This window comes from Primulina huaijiensis, chromosome 10 (genome assembly GCF_012295235.1).
Source record: "Primulina huaijiensis isolate GDHJ02 chromosome 10, ASM1229523v2, whole genome shotgun sequence".
NCBI lineage: Eukaryota > Viridiplantae > Streptophyta > Magnoliopsida > Lamiales > Gesneriaceae > Primulina > Primulina huaijiensis.
Window position 1 is genome coordinate 1,089,107 of NC_133315.1, and position 17,088 is coordinate 1,106,194.

General features: G+C 33.5%; 3 protein-coding genes across 5 annotated transcripts; all 3 read left to right on the forward strand.

The window, feature by feature from the left end:
• On the forward strand, nucleotides 1–3,841 carry LOC140986479 (protein YLS7-like). 3 transcript variants are annotated; one of them, XM_073454741.1, is made up of 5 exons: nucleotides 1–217; nucleotides 373–1,152; nucleotides 1,996–2,270; nucleotides 2,802–3,557; nucleotides 3,668–3,841. In XM_073454741.1, the coding sequence occupies exons 2-5, from the start codon at nucleotides 549–551 to the stop codon at nucleotides 3,713–3,715; spliced, it is 1,683 nt and encodes a 560-aa protein (XP_073310842.1). In that variant the 5' UTR covers nucleotides 1–217; nucleotides 373–548; the 3' UTR covers nucleotides 3,716–3,841. The 3 variants fall into 3 exon arrangements, with proteins under 3 accessions (XP_073310842.1, XP_073310844.1, XP_073310843.1); XM_073454743.1 differs by having other exon boundaries at nucleotides 3,745–3,841; XM_073454742.1 differs by having other exon boundaries at nucleotides 1–169.
• Nucleotides 3,842–5,445: 1,604 nt separating this feature from the next.
• Nucleotides 5,446–9,166, forward strand: LOC140986830 (AT-hook motif nuclear-localized protein 2-like). The gene is made up of 5 exons (XM_073455195.1): nucleotides 5,446–6,281; nucleotides 7,137–7,204; nucleotides 7,747–7,878; nucleotides 8,144–8,305; nucleotides 8,558–9,166. The coding sequence occupies exons 1-5, from the start codon at nucleotides 5,924–5,926 to the stop codon at nucleotides 8,834–8,836; spliced, it is 999 nt and encodes a 332-aa protein (XP_073311296.1). The 5' UTR covers nucleotides 5,446–5,923; the 3' UTR covers nucleotides 8,837–9,166.
• Nucleotides 9,167–12,627: 3,461 nt separating this feature from the next.
• Nucleotides 12,628–14,862, forward strand: LOC140986561 (uncharacterized). Its single transcript, XM_073454856.1, has one exon. The coding sequence runs from the start codon at nucleotides 12,628–12,630 to the stop codon at nucleotides 14,860–14,862; it is 2,235 nt and encodes a 744-aa protein (XP_073310957.1).
• The last annotated feature ends 2,226 nt before the right edge of the window (nucleotides 14,863–17,088 follow it).

The following is a 17,088-nucleotide window of genomic DNA, read 5'->3' on the forward strand; positions in this document are numbered from 1 at the left end:
TTAATCATGGCTTTAAGGTGGTGGGAGAAAGTACCACATTAATCATCAATAAATATATATTATTGCTGCTGTATTTCCTTCAGATCCATCGGGCAGTGGAAAATACATCAAGTTTCGTTCCAAACTTTTCAAACCACCATCAATTGCATGGAAATTAGTGGAATTTCAGGTTGGCATTTGATTTATGTGGAGAATGGAGTTTATTTTCGCAGTTGAGGTAAGATTTTTTTTAAGGAAATGAAGTGGGTTTTGGATCATGTTATTGTGTGATTTAACCAAATCTTGGGTTTCTGCGTTTTTTGTGTTTGTTTATGGCATTTGTGATTTGACGCGATCTTGTTTCTTGTTCAATGCTTTTTGTTTAATTTGCAGCTTTTGGTAGAAATGGAGGAGTTATGGGGGATGATGATCTAGAGATTTTTCTGATTGATTACTGTGTATTCGATGTCTATATCTGAAAAAAAGTTAGCAGATTGAGGGTAGTTTCTGAAGAATAAGAATCTGGTTGTGTGTTAAAATCTGATTTGTGTAGTTTTGAATAGAATTCCATGACAGAAGTGGCTAGACCTGCCTATCCGAGGACCTTTTGTTCTATTGTTGGTTTAGTGGGAGGCCTTTCTGTGTTCTTAGTTCTTGCCTCCACCGTCTTGGTCCAACAACCAATAGGGTCAACAGTTCGTGGGTATTTCTATGCTGTTGATAGCTCCATGGAGGTTCGTTCGCATTCCTCCGGCGGTTCGGTTTCTAATTCCAATTACAGCGATGGTTCTCCTGAAGATACACAGGGATCGAGTTCATCTGTTTTGGGTGGCTACGGAAATGGAGGTGTTTCTCTGCATGGGAATAGTAAGCCTTCAGAAAAAGGTGGAGGTAATGATAGTAGAACTGTGATTGAAAAAAATCATCCTCCCGAATCACTAGATAAAAAAGACTTGTCAGGTTTAGTACAGGTGGAATCCAAAAATTCGAAGAACGTCCATCCATATTCTGAAGATAGATACGAAGAGGACAGCTTGACAACTCCACCTTCTTCAGCTACTGCTGCTCGAAAAGAATCACCGGTCTCTAACAATTTTACGCAAACTGGACTGCAGAAGCGTTTGGAGCCTTCTGCTGCTGCTACCAACTTGAAAGCTGATGGCGTTCGTTCAGGTATAATCTTGTTGTCTTCTGAATTGAAGCTGTCCGTCCTTTTCCACTACCTGCTCTCTCTCTCATTTTATACGTGGCTTTTGTCTGAGTTTGTGTAATTGCCATGTGCCCCTTCGTGATATTTATTGTGGTTTCTGATCTGTTATCACTTTTAACCTGCTAGTATAACCCAATGCTAAGATGGACATAAAGTTTGTCTGTCCAGCTGCAGATTTATTTAGCATGGGGAGAATTACATCCCTTGGTTTTGTAGGTTGTCTTTTTGTTGTTTTTATTCGTACATAGCTAACAAATATTACTCAAAGAAATTCAGTTCTTTTACACACGGAATGAATATGATGATAAATTCTATTCGTGATGAAGTAGTCATTGTAAATATTTAAATATTCATTCACTGACTAGTATTTCATTGCTATTCTGCCAATCGATGAAGTCAAGTTTTTCCCTGTTCACACATAAGCCCAATGGTATTTTTCTTCTGATTTTTTTTGGGTGTTGCTGACTGATTGTGACCTTCTGTGCCTTTGACTTGGCTTGAATGTAATCAAGTTTTCATTCCAACTTCTGGAATCTGTTTTCTCTGGTTTTAAGAATATATCAATTGGAATGATAGCAGCACTCCTGCGGTCACTTTTATGACCACATTAATGAATTTCCAGTTGACTAATATGCAATTGCTGAATTGCATTATGTGTTGGCATCTGCAATGTTATTTTCTGCATTATATTCTCCCAAGACAATGATATAATTGGGGTTGAAGTCAAAAAACAACTATCGTTATTGTGGAGATTATATCACGTGGGTTAATATTCTTGACGTTGAGTTTGTCTTTTTCATGTTCAGGTTGTGATCTTTACCATGGCAAATGGGTTTATGACCCTACTGGACCATTGTACACAAATAACTCATGTCCCATAATTACTCAGATGCAGAATTGTCAGGGAAATGGGAGGCCAGATAAAGAATATGAGAATTGGATATGGAAACCTTCCAAGTGTGACCTTCCTAGGTTTGATGCGAAGATGTTCTTGGAGTTAATGAGAGGGAAAACGCTAGCTTTTATTGGTGACTCAGTTGCAAGAAATCAAATGGAATCAATGCTATGTATCTTGTGGCAGGTTAGAAGAAGGATTTCTTGTTTTAGGATTTCTTGTTTTACTTTTGTCTACTTATCCCCTTCTTTCCATTATTTATGTTCACTGTTTTTTAGCAATTAATGGTTCAGCGTGGGGAAACTTTTTTTCTTTTTCCTGTTGTATGTGGATTGTGGACTCTCGAAGGGGTTTTTTAACTTTATTATCGTGGTTCCCTCTCTGTTAATCACCCGTATTTTGAAGGAACTCTACAACTTGAAAACCAGTTGCTACCAAAAACTGGGGTATATTGTATGTAACTGTGTTGGAGACGAATATACGACGTCATCAAACCCCATTTGTGCCACTTTGATTACAAATTGCATTGGCTGACTTATAGGCTATTGCTGTTCATAGAATTCTTTTAGTTCAGTAATGTAAAATAATCTAGAAACAAAATATCTTCGTTGATGCAGTCTATTCGCATGAACATAACGGAACAATGAGGATGTGGGAATTTTTTGCATTGCAGATAATACTCTACAATTTGTAAATCTGTCATTTGCACTCTTTCAGGTTGAGGTTCCCAAAAACAGAGGTAACCGAAAAATGCAACGGTACTATTTTAGATCTACGGCTACAATGATTGTTCGCATATGGTCTTCCTGGCTTGTCCATCAAACACCTGAACCATTTGACTTTGCCCCTCATGGTGTCGTTAAGCTCCACCTTGACTTACCAGATGAGGTCTTCATGGAGTATATCTCGGGTTTTGATGTGGTCGTTCTCTCCTCTGGCCACTGGTTTGCCAAGCAGTCGGTTTATGTTTTGAACAATGAGATTGTAGGTGGACAACTATGGTGGCCTGATAGTTCCAAACAAAAAAAGATTGATAACATTGAAGCTTTTGGAATTTCAGTCGAAACGATTCTTACTGCCTTAGGCACTCATCCAAATTACACTGGTCTTACACTTGTTCGAACATTTTCACCCGATCATTATGAGGGTGGAGAATGGAATACTGGAGGATCATGCACTGGGAAAGAACGGCCCATCTTGGAAGGTGAATTAGTTGAAAATCGCTTTACTAATGTCATGCACGAGAAACAGGTGGCAGGTTTTAACCGTGCGATGAAGAAAAAGACCAACAAATCAAAAATGAAACTGATGGATATCACAGACGCCTTTTCATATCGCCATGATGGGCATCCCGGTCCATATCGAAGCCCAGACCCAAATAAGATCACTCAGAGAGGACCAAATGGTAGGCCTCCACCACAGGATTGCTTGCACTGGTGCATGCCAGGTCCAGTTGATACATGGAATGAACTGGTACTTGAAAATATAAGAGAATTCCAGGACATATAGAAATAATTGTCCTGAGAGTTGTTCGGTTTTGTTGTTAGCTTAGAATTCTTTTTTTTTTTGTATCCACTCCATAGAATACTATGCGAAAGAAAGATATCACAAGTTTTATAGGCTATCGCTGATGCAAAATCTTTGTAATTTACTCTTGTAGCTACTGTACTGAAAATATTACTGTAAAAGCGCAAACAGTTCAGCTTTACTTTTTGTTCTAATGTAATTAACAGCCATTAAAACCCACTAATTTTCAACCTCTTTGTTTATCTGATAGCAGTCCCTATGTGTGGTATAGAAGGATGTATGGTATTAATATTTTTCATATTCTCACGCAAAAAGTGGCTAATTTGGTGGCCAGACTTTTACAGGTTGTGCAGAGAGTATCCCTAAGCAAAGTAGCCATCAAAGATCCAATGCAAGGTAAATCACAGCAACTTTCTTGAAAGCTTATCACAGATCCAGGTATATCCCTGTACTAACTTCCATAACATTTATATTGGAGGATGGTGTCTCCATACAATCAATCGCTTTGTTACCTTGTTATGTCTGTACTTGCAACGGGCGTGAATCATTTGCTCTGGTGAAATTTATCTGGTTTGGTTAGAAATGTTTTGAAGGTGTGTAATACAGGAAGCTATTCTTGACCGGCAAGGAAGTAAAACGGTCGGGTGAAAGAAAACGGAAAACATGCACCAAGACAACATGAACAAACATCATTGGTAGACAAGCTATGACAGGGACAAACATCTGGAAACGATACGCTTTCGAGAAAAGCCACCGTGATGTACACTGCATTGGATCTTGGATGGCTGCTTTGGTATTTGTATGAGGTGGGTTACCCGAGCTGCATTTGCTCAAAGTACCTCTTCCCCTTTCTTAGCTAGCTTTTACTATCTCATATACAGTATAGTGGTATTCTATTCTCTACCGCCCCTCAATTAAATTTGAGTAGAATATGTCCATTTCAATACATATGTCTACACTCTAAGCTCTCTTAAGTTCAAACACAATTAGTTACAAAATTTGGGAATTTATTTAGTGTAATCCACCATTGATTTTTGTGTGACAAATTTTGATAATTAAATCAAGAGGCTTGTGATAATTTTCTAGTCACATCAAACTTCTCACTATTTCCAGGGTGGCATCCTATCGCATGGGAGATCTCGGGTTCGAGATCTCGTTGTAAACACCCTCACCTCTAATTATTAAAAAATATTAAAATTTAATACAATTTCTTATAATTTTTTATAATTATATTTTGATCATCATTTAAATATAAGAATCATAAAAATATTGTACGTTGTGTGTCGGTGAACTAGTATATATAAAACTTAACATATACACACAAGGTGTATATAGAATATATAATTTATAATATTTTATAAATCAATTTGATTTGTATTTTTATTTTTTTAAGATATAAAATTGTCATTTAGTTTTTTGGGCTTTGGATTTCACATCTGGTTTTCTCTAATGAATCGATACTTGCAAGATGAATAATTTTTTCAAATTTGTCAACTTTATTGACCTAAAAAGACAAAGAACTGGTCAAAGCTTGAAAATATTGAAATACAAGTCACAATTGCTTTACAGCTTTAAATAATTAAATTGCCTTTTTTTCCAAATAAATAAATAATTTACAGAAATTTTATATTCTTTAATATTTAGAATCGATTAACTTTGCAGATTTTTAAATCCCATTTATGAAATTTCCAAGACGGATTTGAAACCATTTTGTTAACCACAATTAATAATTTGAATTTTGAATTTAAATATTGCCACTTACCTAATTAATTTTTCTATTATTTAATTGATTCATAATTATTTAAATTCCTAATATCTCCAACTTTACTTATTTTTCGTTATTATTATCAGCTTTTTCTTGCAAAACCCTAATTTTACATCTAAAAAAATTCGGACACCAACCAAAAATTTGAATTTTTTTTCTTTTTCTCGGATACAGTTCTGATCTTGCTCTGTAATGGCAGAAATTTTAAAAATAATATTAATTTCCAAATTTTAGCCCGCATTTTCCTGCAGCGAGCTCTCTTGTACTGGGATGATCTTGGAATTTTTAAGCCTGAATCTTGGATTTCAAGATTTTCCGAGTTCCTGAACTGTGTTTTTTGCGAGATTTCCTGGGTAATTCAAGTTTTTACCTTGTGTTCTTAAAATTTCTACTTTGGTGTAAATTTTGTTGAAAGGTGGTTTTCTCAGTTAGTCCTGCTTGTTTGAGGTGAAAAAGATACGATCTTTCTCATATTTAGTGAGGTTAGTTCTAAGAATCTTCCGAGTTTTAAGGATTTTGTAGGTGTCTGTTATAGTTTAGGGTATTAATGGAGGAGAAAGAAGGATTCGTGGGCTCTGGAGTTGCAGTGAGAGGTGACGAAGCTCCTCAGACCTTCAGGGTGGAGCCAGTAGTGGAAATTTCGAGCCAATTAGGGGGATCCACTGCTCCGCCGGTGTCGGAAGTGCCGCCAGCAAGTGTGGCGGCACCGGCGGCCGTGGAGGTGATGAAGAAGAAGAGGGGAAGGCCAAGAAAGTATGCGCCAGATGGTTCTATTGTGGCACTGTCACCTATGCCTATATCGGCTTCAATTCCGCTGACTGGTGACTATTCAGCGTGGAATCAGAGTTTGGGTGGAAGGGTTGACTCCTTCAAGAAGAAGAAAAAGTTGAAACTCGAAAGTCCAGGTACCCATTTTCTATGTCGATATTATATTCGTTTGGTTTGTAAAGAAAAGTATGAAATTTGTTTGTTGTGAGTGTGTATGTATGTTTGCTAATTTGTCTGAGATCGTGCTGTTATTATTTTTGTTGTATGTCAAAGGTGGACCCAAGATTTTGGATGAGAGGAGATAGAGAGAAGAGGGACGTTTTAGTAATATTTGATGGGGGTGAAAAATGAAAATCTTGTGGGAGAAAAACATGCATAAAATTTGGAAACCAAGTGGTAAATCTGTTGGCCACGAGTGTTGAGAATCTAGATCTACTCATCTTCTTTTTTCATAGTGCTTCTCTTTGCTATTTTGTTTTGTGTCATGGGGTCAAGTTTATAAATATAGCACGAAATAAGTGTCACGTTTAGAATGTGGAAATTTATATACTCTGATAATTGTTGAGAATCAGTTTTGTTTACAATGATGTCTTTTTAGCTGATGTGACATAATAAGCATCTCTTTTTTTTACTGTATAATTGTGTGCAATCGTTCATTAGTGGTAATGTACGAATTAAGTAAATGGTCGAAAAATATGTGGATCTGAACCATGATACAGGTGGACTTGGACTTCTGATAAAAAACATTATTAACCTGGTAATATGCAGAATTATGGACTTCCATTACACCGATCGTGCATTTTGTTTGTGTGGTTGGTGTGGAACTGATGAAAATAGTTTCAGTGATTTCTGATCTTGTAACTCATGCTAGCCATAGCATGTGAATATTATTTGTACTCGTGGATATGGAAATAATAATTTGCGTTAGTTACTTGCTAATTAGATTGTTTTTATTGAATGATTTAATACCTTGATTTGTTATTATGTTGTAGGGGGGACGATGGGTTATTCTGCAGGTGGAAGTTTTACACCCCATGTGATCACCGTCAACGCCGGCGAGGTACTTGTCATCTGAAGAAATTTGTTTTTCTTTCTGGTTCATATTTTTCTTTTAATAGTGATTGGTTTTATAAAATTTCTTTATTTTAATCATCAAGTCCTATAGAAATTCTTAAAATTTGATACGTATAAAAAGCAGTAATTGTCTCACAATTTGAATCTAGGTGGTAATAGTAATTTCCAAGCATATGTTCCAACTTAATAATGGCATTTGTTAACTTTTACAAGATCTTCTCTGATTATATGTACTATGGTATTTTAAAAAATTTCATTCCATCTATGACTTATTAATCATGGAAGAGCTAAGACACCGTCATTCTAAAGAGGTGTAGATATCATGCATTGCTATTGTTGATTACTCTGAGCTTGGCTTTTAGTAAATCGTCCAACTTAGATAAGATGACTTATGGCAATTCACTCATGCATACATGTGTTTCAAAGGGTCGGAAATGAGCTATATTGGATACTCAACGGAACACTCGTCGGATTGGGGTCTCACAGCCCATTTTATTTTTGGCTATATTTTTTTCTTTTTTTTATCAGGATGTTAGTATGAAGATACTATCCTTTTCTCAGCAAGGATCTAGAGCCATTTGTATTCTTGCTGCAAATGGCGCTATCTCAAATGTTACACTGCGGCAACCTAATTCTTCTGGCGGTACTTTGACCTGTGAGGTATTGGTTGGTCTTATGTAATTGATCTTTCATTCATGTAAATTGTGAAATTTAGACATAGAAATATGATTTTGCCTCACGTTCCGAGTTTTTTGAATTTTACTTTCGCCTACCTCACGCTAATTTTTGTCTACATGATTATTTCATCCATCACTAGCAAGAATCTTATACAGGATACAATGCCTCAGTTTTTGTTTTTGTTTTTGTTTTTTGGAAGAACAATGCGTTAGTTTTAATTTAAATGACATGTATGTTCATTGTACAGGGGAATTTTGAGATTCTTTCGTTGACAGGATCATTTATTCTGAATGATGATGGATTGACAAAAAGTAGATCTGGTGGAATGAGCATCTCTCTGGCCGGGCCGGATGGCCGGGTACTGGGGGGAGGTCTAGCTGGCATGCTAGTGGCTGCAGGCTCTGTTCAGGTTTGAGAATTGTTGTCATATGTAATTTTTGTGACTTTTTGCCTTATAGATGGTAATAATGAGTATCGGTCGTCTAATATTTCAAATATGAGTAAAATAGATTTCAAATAATCATCCGGTGACAAACGGGATATTACAACTTCCTCGTCCGCCCCTCTACATCGTTATTTACGTAGGAAATATTCATGAAAACATCTGTTCCTGTGGATTTTTTAGGTTTAAATACTTTTTTTAACCTTTTGAATGCAACAGGTTGTGATTGGCAGTTTTCTTCACGGACACCAGCAGGAGCAGAAGCCCAAGAAACCAAGATACGAGCACACAATAACATTCGGACCCTCCAGTAACCCTATCTCTGAAGAAAGATATGACGTACCCTATAATGGACCGAAGCCTAATCCGACCACTTCCATCTCCTTTCATGGGAACTACAAGTTTGCTTCTTCGAACTCCATTCCAGGTTCCAAGATTACCGACATTGACAATAATCTTTCACTAACCGGTGAAGATTCCGGAGAGCAAAGCCATTGAATAACTTGCTGATCATATACCATGTGCCTATCTTTATCTTAGGTGTAGAAAGCCTCAGGCTCACTTATTCTGACCCGTTTACTAAGCGAGGACTCCTCGTTGTTACAGGACAAAGTCGAGTACGATTTGTCAACAAGAAGTTATTCTGTTTCTTGTTGAGGATACTCTAGGTTAGGAGTGACTTCTGGTAGCTTTGCATTTCTTGTGAGTTTTTCTTCTGTCGTGTAAAACTTGTATTTTATATGTGTATGAAACTGGGATTTGTTGTTTTGTAGTTCAGAAATTGAAATCTACTGCTGGCTTGATTCAATAAATAATTGACCCAACTCATTTCACATTTTGAAACAGACAATCAACTTCGAAAGACAAGAATCATAGACTTTCAAGTCAAGCGGAACTCTTTCTCTTCCTTTTTTTATTTAAAGCCGGAAAGATTTCGGCCATTGATTTGGTCTGAAGAAGGTCTACTCTTATGTTTTGAATTTGCTGATTTTTTTTCTAAAATAAAATACTTATATGGGGTTGATAGACTTCTAAAAAATTTCATAGAATTTTTAGATTTATTTTACATAATTTGTATTACCAGTTGTAAACTTTTCATTAAACCTCATGGATTTTGTAATTATGATTATGTTTTTTTTAAATTAATATTTGAACGTGAATAACTTTTATTTATTTAAATTATTTTTATCTAACAATATAAATTTTTTTAATTATTGATAACAATAAATAAGTCATTACTAAATTTATTACAAATAAACTTTAATTATTCAAATGAATTTCAAAATTTTATTTAATTAATTAATACTTTTTAAAAATACATAACAATAATTTTCAATATTAATAAATAATCAAAATTAAAATAATTTCATTTATTTTAAATAAATTTTTGTATAAACAATATATTAATTTTATTTTTGACAATATGTCTAACAAAAAATAAACAAGACAATTATTTATGATAACATTTTTGCAATTAGTGTAATTTTATACGATTTTAAATATTTAGTTTATTATAGTTATTCTTATATATAGTTGATAAGTTTTTAACATTAGGTATCAATCACACACTCATTTATATATATAAATTTTTTATTCAATATCATGTGTAAAACTTTTGAGTTATAATAAAAAAAAAAGATGTAGATTAACTAAAATTATAAAAAATATTAAACATAAAATGTTATATAATAATTAATAACAAATTAAATTTTACCAATTAAAAATAATTCATAAGCCAATAAAATATTATAATTTTTTTTGTTATGTAGTGTAATAAATTTTATTAAACTTTTTAATAAACATAATTTTAAATTTTACTATGTTTTGTGATTTGAACTATAAAATGAAATATGTTAATAATTTTGATTTTAAATTATTTTTAATAATAATTAATATGTTTTTAACAAGTCCAAATAAAAAGAAAAACATATCGAAAAGAAATTAATGAAAATTTAATATTTGTATTGATATTATTTTTTATATAAATGAAAGAGAATATGTGAGTTTGAGAAATTCTCAATTAAATATTCATCAAAATCTTTAGATTGAATTAAAGATATTTTTTGAAATTTTATACTTAAACTTCAGATTTAATTATTGTACTTGCATGGAGTGATTATAATTATATTGATATTTTGAATACTTAAAAGCTTTTGTAAATTTTTTAAAAGTCAAATTTTATCATCACGTTACTTTTAAAACTCTACTAAAGTTTATATTGAATATCACTAAACTTTTATATAGTATATAAAAATATAAATATATAAATTAAATATCTTTAAATTTTTATTGACAGTTGTAAAATTTAATTTTGTAATTTATGATTATATTTTTTTAAAAATTAACAATGTCAATAACTTTTATTTATTTAAAATATTTTTATATAACAATATCAATATTTTTTATTTATTGATTTAATTTACAAAAGACAATAAATAAATACTAAATTTATTGTAATTAAATTTTAATTATTCAAATCAATTCAACATCTTTATTTAATTAATTAATACTTAAAAAATACATAAAAATAGTTTTAATATTAATAAATAAAGAAACTAAAATAATTTTATTCATTTTAAATAAATTTTTGTATAAAAAATATATAAATTTTGTTTTTGCCAATATTTCTAAAAAATTAAACAAGACAAATATTTGTACATAAAAATAAATAATAAATATGTTAAAATTTTGGCAATTATCGTAACTTTATAAAATCTTAAATATTTAGTTTATTATAGTTATTTTTATATATGTGTTAATAAATTTTTAAAATTATGTATCAATCACATACCCATTTATATATATAATTTTTTTATTCAATGTCATGAGAAAAATTTTGAGTTATAATCAAAATAAAATATAAATTAACTTAATTATAGAAAATGATTAAATATAAAATGTTATATAATAATTAATAACAAAATAAATTTTACTTATTAAAAATAATAATTATTTTTAATTTATGAGCCAATAATATTATAATTGTTTTTTGTTATGTAGGGTAATAAATTTTATTAAATCTTTTAATAAATATAATTTTAAATTTTACGATATTTTGTGACTGAAACTAAAAAATCAAATAAAATACATTCATAATTTTGATCTTAAACTATTTTTAACAATAAAAAAATATATTTTTATAAAGTCCAAATAAAATGAAAAACATATGGAAGAGAAAAGAATGAAAATTTAGTTTTTGTATTGGTATTATTTTTAATAGAAATGAATTACAGATTGCGAAAAGAATGAAAATTTGGTTTTTGTATTGGTATTATTTCATTCTGATCTTTAGGTCGAATCAAAGACTTGTTTTGATATTTTATAATTGTACTTTAGGATTTAATTTTTATACGTAATAAAATTTCATAGAGTTATTAAAACTTTATTAACATTTTGAATGCTTATAAGTTTTTGTAGAGTTTTTAAAAGTCAGGTTTTTGTAAAGTTTTTAAAAATGAAGTTTAAATAACAGATGATTTTTTAAAACTGTACAAAAATTTATATTGAATATATAAAAATATAAATTAAATATTTTTAAATTTTTAGACTCTATAAAAATCGAAAACCACTAAAACTCCCGAAAATTTGTTCGGACATAACCTTGAAAATATGATCGTTCTCTCTCACTGAGATAATCAAGTAAAATTCTAAAACGTGGACTGTTTCCATGTCACCAAACCATTGACTAATCAGTCAATTCCATTGGCTAAATGCAAATGGGGCCCAAGCTATGTCCCACCTGTTGACAAAATACGGAACCTTTTTTTGCGGACTCTTCACACGCGCCATATTTAGCACGTGGTACCACGGAATATAATACTTTAAAATAACGTCAGTATACCCAAAAAGTTGATGAAAAATTATGTAATAAAGCAGTCCACCATTTTTCTTCTTCACCAACAGCCACAAGAAGGAACAACTTCATAATTCCTCTATAAATTTCTCCCAATTCCCTTCTCCTCCGCTGTAATATTTTGGGTTTCTGGATTTTTTTTATGATTCTGTGGAGTTAAAATTTGTTTACCTTCCGCGGAAATGCCGGCCGTCGGTGGGATTGTGACGGCGGCTCCGGAAGTCGGAAACCCACTCCTTGTTCGGAACAAATTTCATGGGTGAAATTCGATTTGAATGGAAGTTTGGTGTAATTCCCGAACCGAAATCTCACCTAGTTCTTCAACTACTACTGACCCACAACAAAGAAAAACAAAGGTCTTGTTTTCATTTTACTGAGAAATCAATTACCCGCCAACGGAATTTCGATTTTTACTCCCACGAAAAATCTTTCGGCCATGTCTGGTGCGATGGAGGCGTCGGAGGATGTGGCGGCGATGGCGGTGAGCAAGAGATATGAAGGATTGTTGACCGTCCGTACGAAGGCGGTTAAAGGGAAAGGGGCTTGGTATTGGGCTCATCTTGAGCCTATCTTGATCAAGAATCCTGAGACCAACTCGCCGAAAGCTGTGAAATTGAAATGCACCCTTTGTGATGCTGCGTTTTCTGCGTCGAACCCATCGAGGACTGCGTCTGAGCATTTGAAAATAGGGACCTGCCCCAATTTCAACTTGATGTTGAAGCCCATTTCGCAGTTAACGCCTTTGGCTTCGCCTTCTACGCAGCAGAATCATCGAAAGAGAGGCTCGCAGCATCCGCCGGATGTTTTACCGGATGTGTATCCTATCAGCATGGTTGATTCCTCTCGGTTGGGGAACAAAACGGGCTTTGCCTGTATGCCGGATTCGTGTCCCAAGCAGCCGGTTTTGTCGGGTGGAAAGGAAGATTTGGGGCCATTGGCATTGTTGGAAGATAGCGTGAAAAGGATCAAAAGCCTGAAAGCGTCGCCTAGTCCGGCATTGAGCAATGAGCAAGTCGAAATGTCGTTCGATATTTTAGCAGATTGGTTCTACGAGTTATCGGGGTCGGTTTCGTTTTCTAGCCTCGAACATCCCAAGTTTAAGGATTTTCTTAACCAGGTGGGACTGCCTGCTGTTTCAAGAAGGGAATTCTTATTTGCGAGGCTCGATTCTAAGTTTGAGGTTGCAAGAATGGATTCGGAAGCTAGAATCAGGGACGCGCCATTCTTTCAGGTTGCTTCTCATGGATGGAAGAGTACTAATACTTGTGACAATGGTGAAAATTGTTTGGTTAACTTTACGGTGAATCTTCCTAACGGAACTCGAGTGTTTCACAAGGCCGTGCATACGAATGGTAGCACTGTGCCTTCACAATACGCAGAAGAATTATTGTGGGAAACGGTACGAGGAATATGTGGTAATAATACGAATAGATGTGTGGGAATCGTTTCCGATAAGTATAAAGCAAAAGCATTGTCAAATTTAGAACTCCAGAACCATTGGATGGTGAACGTATCTTGTCTCCTCCAGGGATTCTTCAGTTTGATCAAGGACTTGTATAGAGAACTTCCATTATTCAGGAACGTAACCGAATCCTGTTTAAAAATTGCGAATATGGTTAATTCTACGCCACAGGTTAGAAGTAGTTTACACAAGTTTATGCTTCAAGGGTACGAGTTTTCTTGGTTCATTAGAGTTCCTTCTTCTAGATATGACATTGGGGGGAACTTTAGTCCTTTCATTTCTATGTTGGAAGATATATTGAGCTGTTCGCGAATTCTACATCTAGTGTTGTTGGAAGATTTATTTAGAGTTGTATATATAGAGGATTTTACGGCTAGGGAAGTTGCTGATATTATTCGGGATGTTGGGTTCTGGCACGATGTGGAGGCAACTCATGCACTAGTGAAGTTGATCCTGGGAATGAGCAAAGACATCGAGTCCGAGAGGCCGTTACTTGGGCAATGTCTCCCTCTTTGGGAGGAACTAAGGGATAAAGTGAAGAACTGGTGCGCCAAACATAATTTTCCAGAAGAATCTGTGGATAAGATACTCGAAAGGCGATTCAAGAAAACATATCACCCTTCATGGTCTGCTGCATTCATCCTCGATCCATCATACTTGGAGAGAAATTCAAGTGGGAAGTACCTTCCTTGTTTCAAGTTCTTGACGCCAGAACAAGAGAAGGACGTAGACGAGGTTATAAAACGGCTCGTTTCGAGGGAGGAAGCTCATAGTGCATTGATGGAACTTATGAAATGGAGGGCAGAAGGATTAGATCCCCTATACGCGCAGGCGGTCCAGGTGAAGCGATGGGATCGTGCAACAGGGAAGATGAAGTTTGCGAATCCTCCTAGTAGTAGACTTGTGTGGGAAACTTGCTTAAAAGAGTTCAAATCTTTAAGTAAAGTCGCTGTGAGGCTTCTTTTTCTTCACGCGACTTCGTCTGCAATTAAAGGCGATTTTTCATTCGAAAGATTGTTTTGTGCAAGAAAGGAAGCAAGATTAGGCTTGGAGAGGGTTCAGAAGCTGGTTTTTGTTGCCGCTAATTCAAGGCTGGAGAGACGGGATTTTGGCGGCTCGGAAGAAAAGGATACCGAGCTTTTCGGCAACGTGGGTGGCGAGAAGGAGGAAATGATCGATGAGGCTCTTGCAGAAACATCATCAATATAGTTTCTTTTCTTAAAGTCTTTAAATCTTGCAGCATATAGGATTCATTACATTGTTGATTTACCTGTTTATGTAAGTTTATTTTTGTATTTGAGCTTAGACTTCATAGGAAAAATCCATTATGGAGAGACAAACTGCTGAAATTTCTTGGTAAGATTATCTTGGCTTGTAGAGAGAACTCATTCTTGTTGATAGTTATGTATTAATTAAATCTGAATCATTGATGGAACAAGAATTTGCTTACTCATTGCCTGTTATTGTTTTCAAGATTCATGATCCCATATAGGATCTTCGAAAAATTCAAGTTTCGCAATCCAAAATCTTTGATTCGTCTCAAATCTTGGTTCCACCATCCGAGGCTTGAGTTTTAAGAATCCTTCCCCTTTTTCTTTTGTGAATTGGAGCAAATAATCAGATCTAGTCTTGTGGTGTCTACATCAGAAGGAACAAGAAAATTGGAAATTTAGTTCTTAAAAAACACTTTGATTAACTCTCATCTGCATGAAGATAGAGCCTGCGGGTTGTTGGCGTTGCCCCCCACCAAGAGAAAATCGAAGTCCATCGAGTTGGTTATGAGTTGTCAATCCTCTCTATGTTTCCCGAGTCGATAGACAGAAAAAGTACGTATATTCCTAGTGTACGAGGGAGTGTTGTGAGTTATTTAAAGTATAGTTTGGTAGACGGTACAAGAGAAGAATCGATAAATAATTCTCTTTATCTTACATTTGTTATCTTTTTAGAAAGCCCATGAGATAATTCTCTTTATCTCACATTTGGTACCTTTTTAGAAAGCCCATAATATTATCATGGGCCCGTGATAAATAGTTTTATACAAGGATAATGTATCACTTTTATGACATGTGATAATTTTAATCTAATGATAAAAAACACCACAAATGATTTAATTACCCTAAATATATAAAATCTTAAACCATATCGTTCTCTCATTTCACCGCCCCATCAAATAAGTATTTTTATTTTATTTTTATATATTATATAATATGATAATTATATAAATGAATTCGAGATAATTACATAAATGATTTTTATAAATCTCAATAAAATTATTAATATCACTCGATTAACCTTAAAAATTGATATTTGACTTGACTCACAAAATCAAGGGCTCAATTATCATATTTATATAATATATAAAATTAGGTAAAAATAAATAAATCATGCAAGCACTGTCGGCGCATGAACAGATAAGAAATATGAACTCAAGCAACAACTTTGAAATTATAAAATTTATTATGATAAGGTTAATTTTGTCATTACAATATAATATATAAATTTAATCACTATTATTAAAATCATACCAAACATTAAATATAATATCCTAAATCTTATATATCATTATCCTTATATTATATATCACATGTTTATCTTATCATGTATACCAAACTATGCCTAAGGGTAGGTCTTTCATAAGACGATCTCACGGATCTTTATTCGTGAAACAGATCAATCATGTCCATATTTACAATAAAAATTAATATATTTGACATAAAAAAATATTTTTTCGTGGGTAACCCATATAGAATATCTGTTTCACAAAATTGACCCGTGAAACCGTCTCACATTAGTTTTTGTGTTTATTTAAATGTACTAAATTGTATCCTAGCATGTGATTATATATCAGCACATATTTGAAACATACTTGTGCAACTCTCACTAAAATTCATGTGATACCGTCTAATGAATCAATTTTAGGAAACATATCTCCGACCTTACCCGACCTATGAAAAATAATAATTTTTATATAAATAATATTACTTTTTCATTGTATCTGTGTATCAAGTCGATTCTGTTTCAAAAATATAAATATGTGAAATCGTCTCATAAGATATTTATATTGAAAATCGAAATTTCCCTTAGCATGGTTTTAGGCATCCGAAGTGTTGTGCTTCGGGTCCATTTATCTAAATTTTTCTTTGAACTTGCTTTTTTTTATTTATTATTATTTGGGAAATAAGTTGAAATTAATCTTTGACATGATTGTTAAATTACTCTCTTAAAATCAACCCGCAAGCAAGGGAAGTTGTCTGAATCATGAATTAATTCTTTTGTTAAAATTGACACCCCAACGAACTTAGACAATCGATTTACATTCTCTGCAAAGTTGTAAATACTAAATATTGTTATACAAACCGTTGACGATGCATATTCTTTCTTTTTTAGTGGGAAACTTTTCAAGAATAAAATTTAATGTTTTTTGTTCTCTGCTAT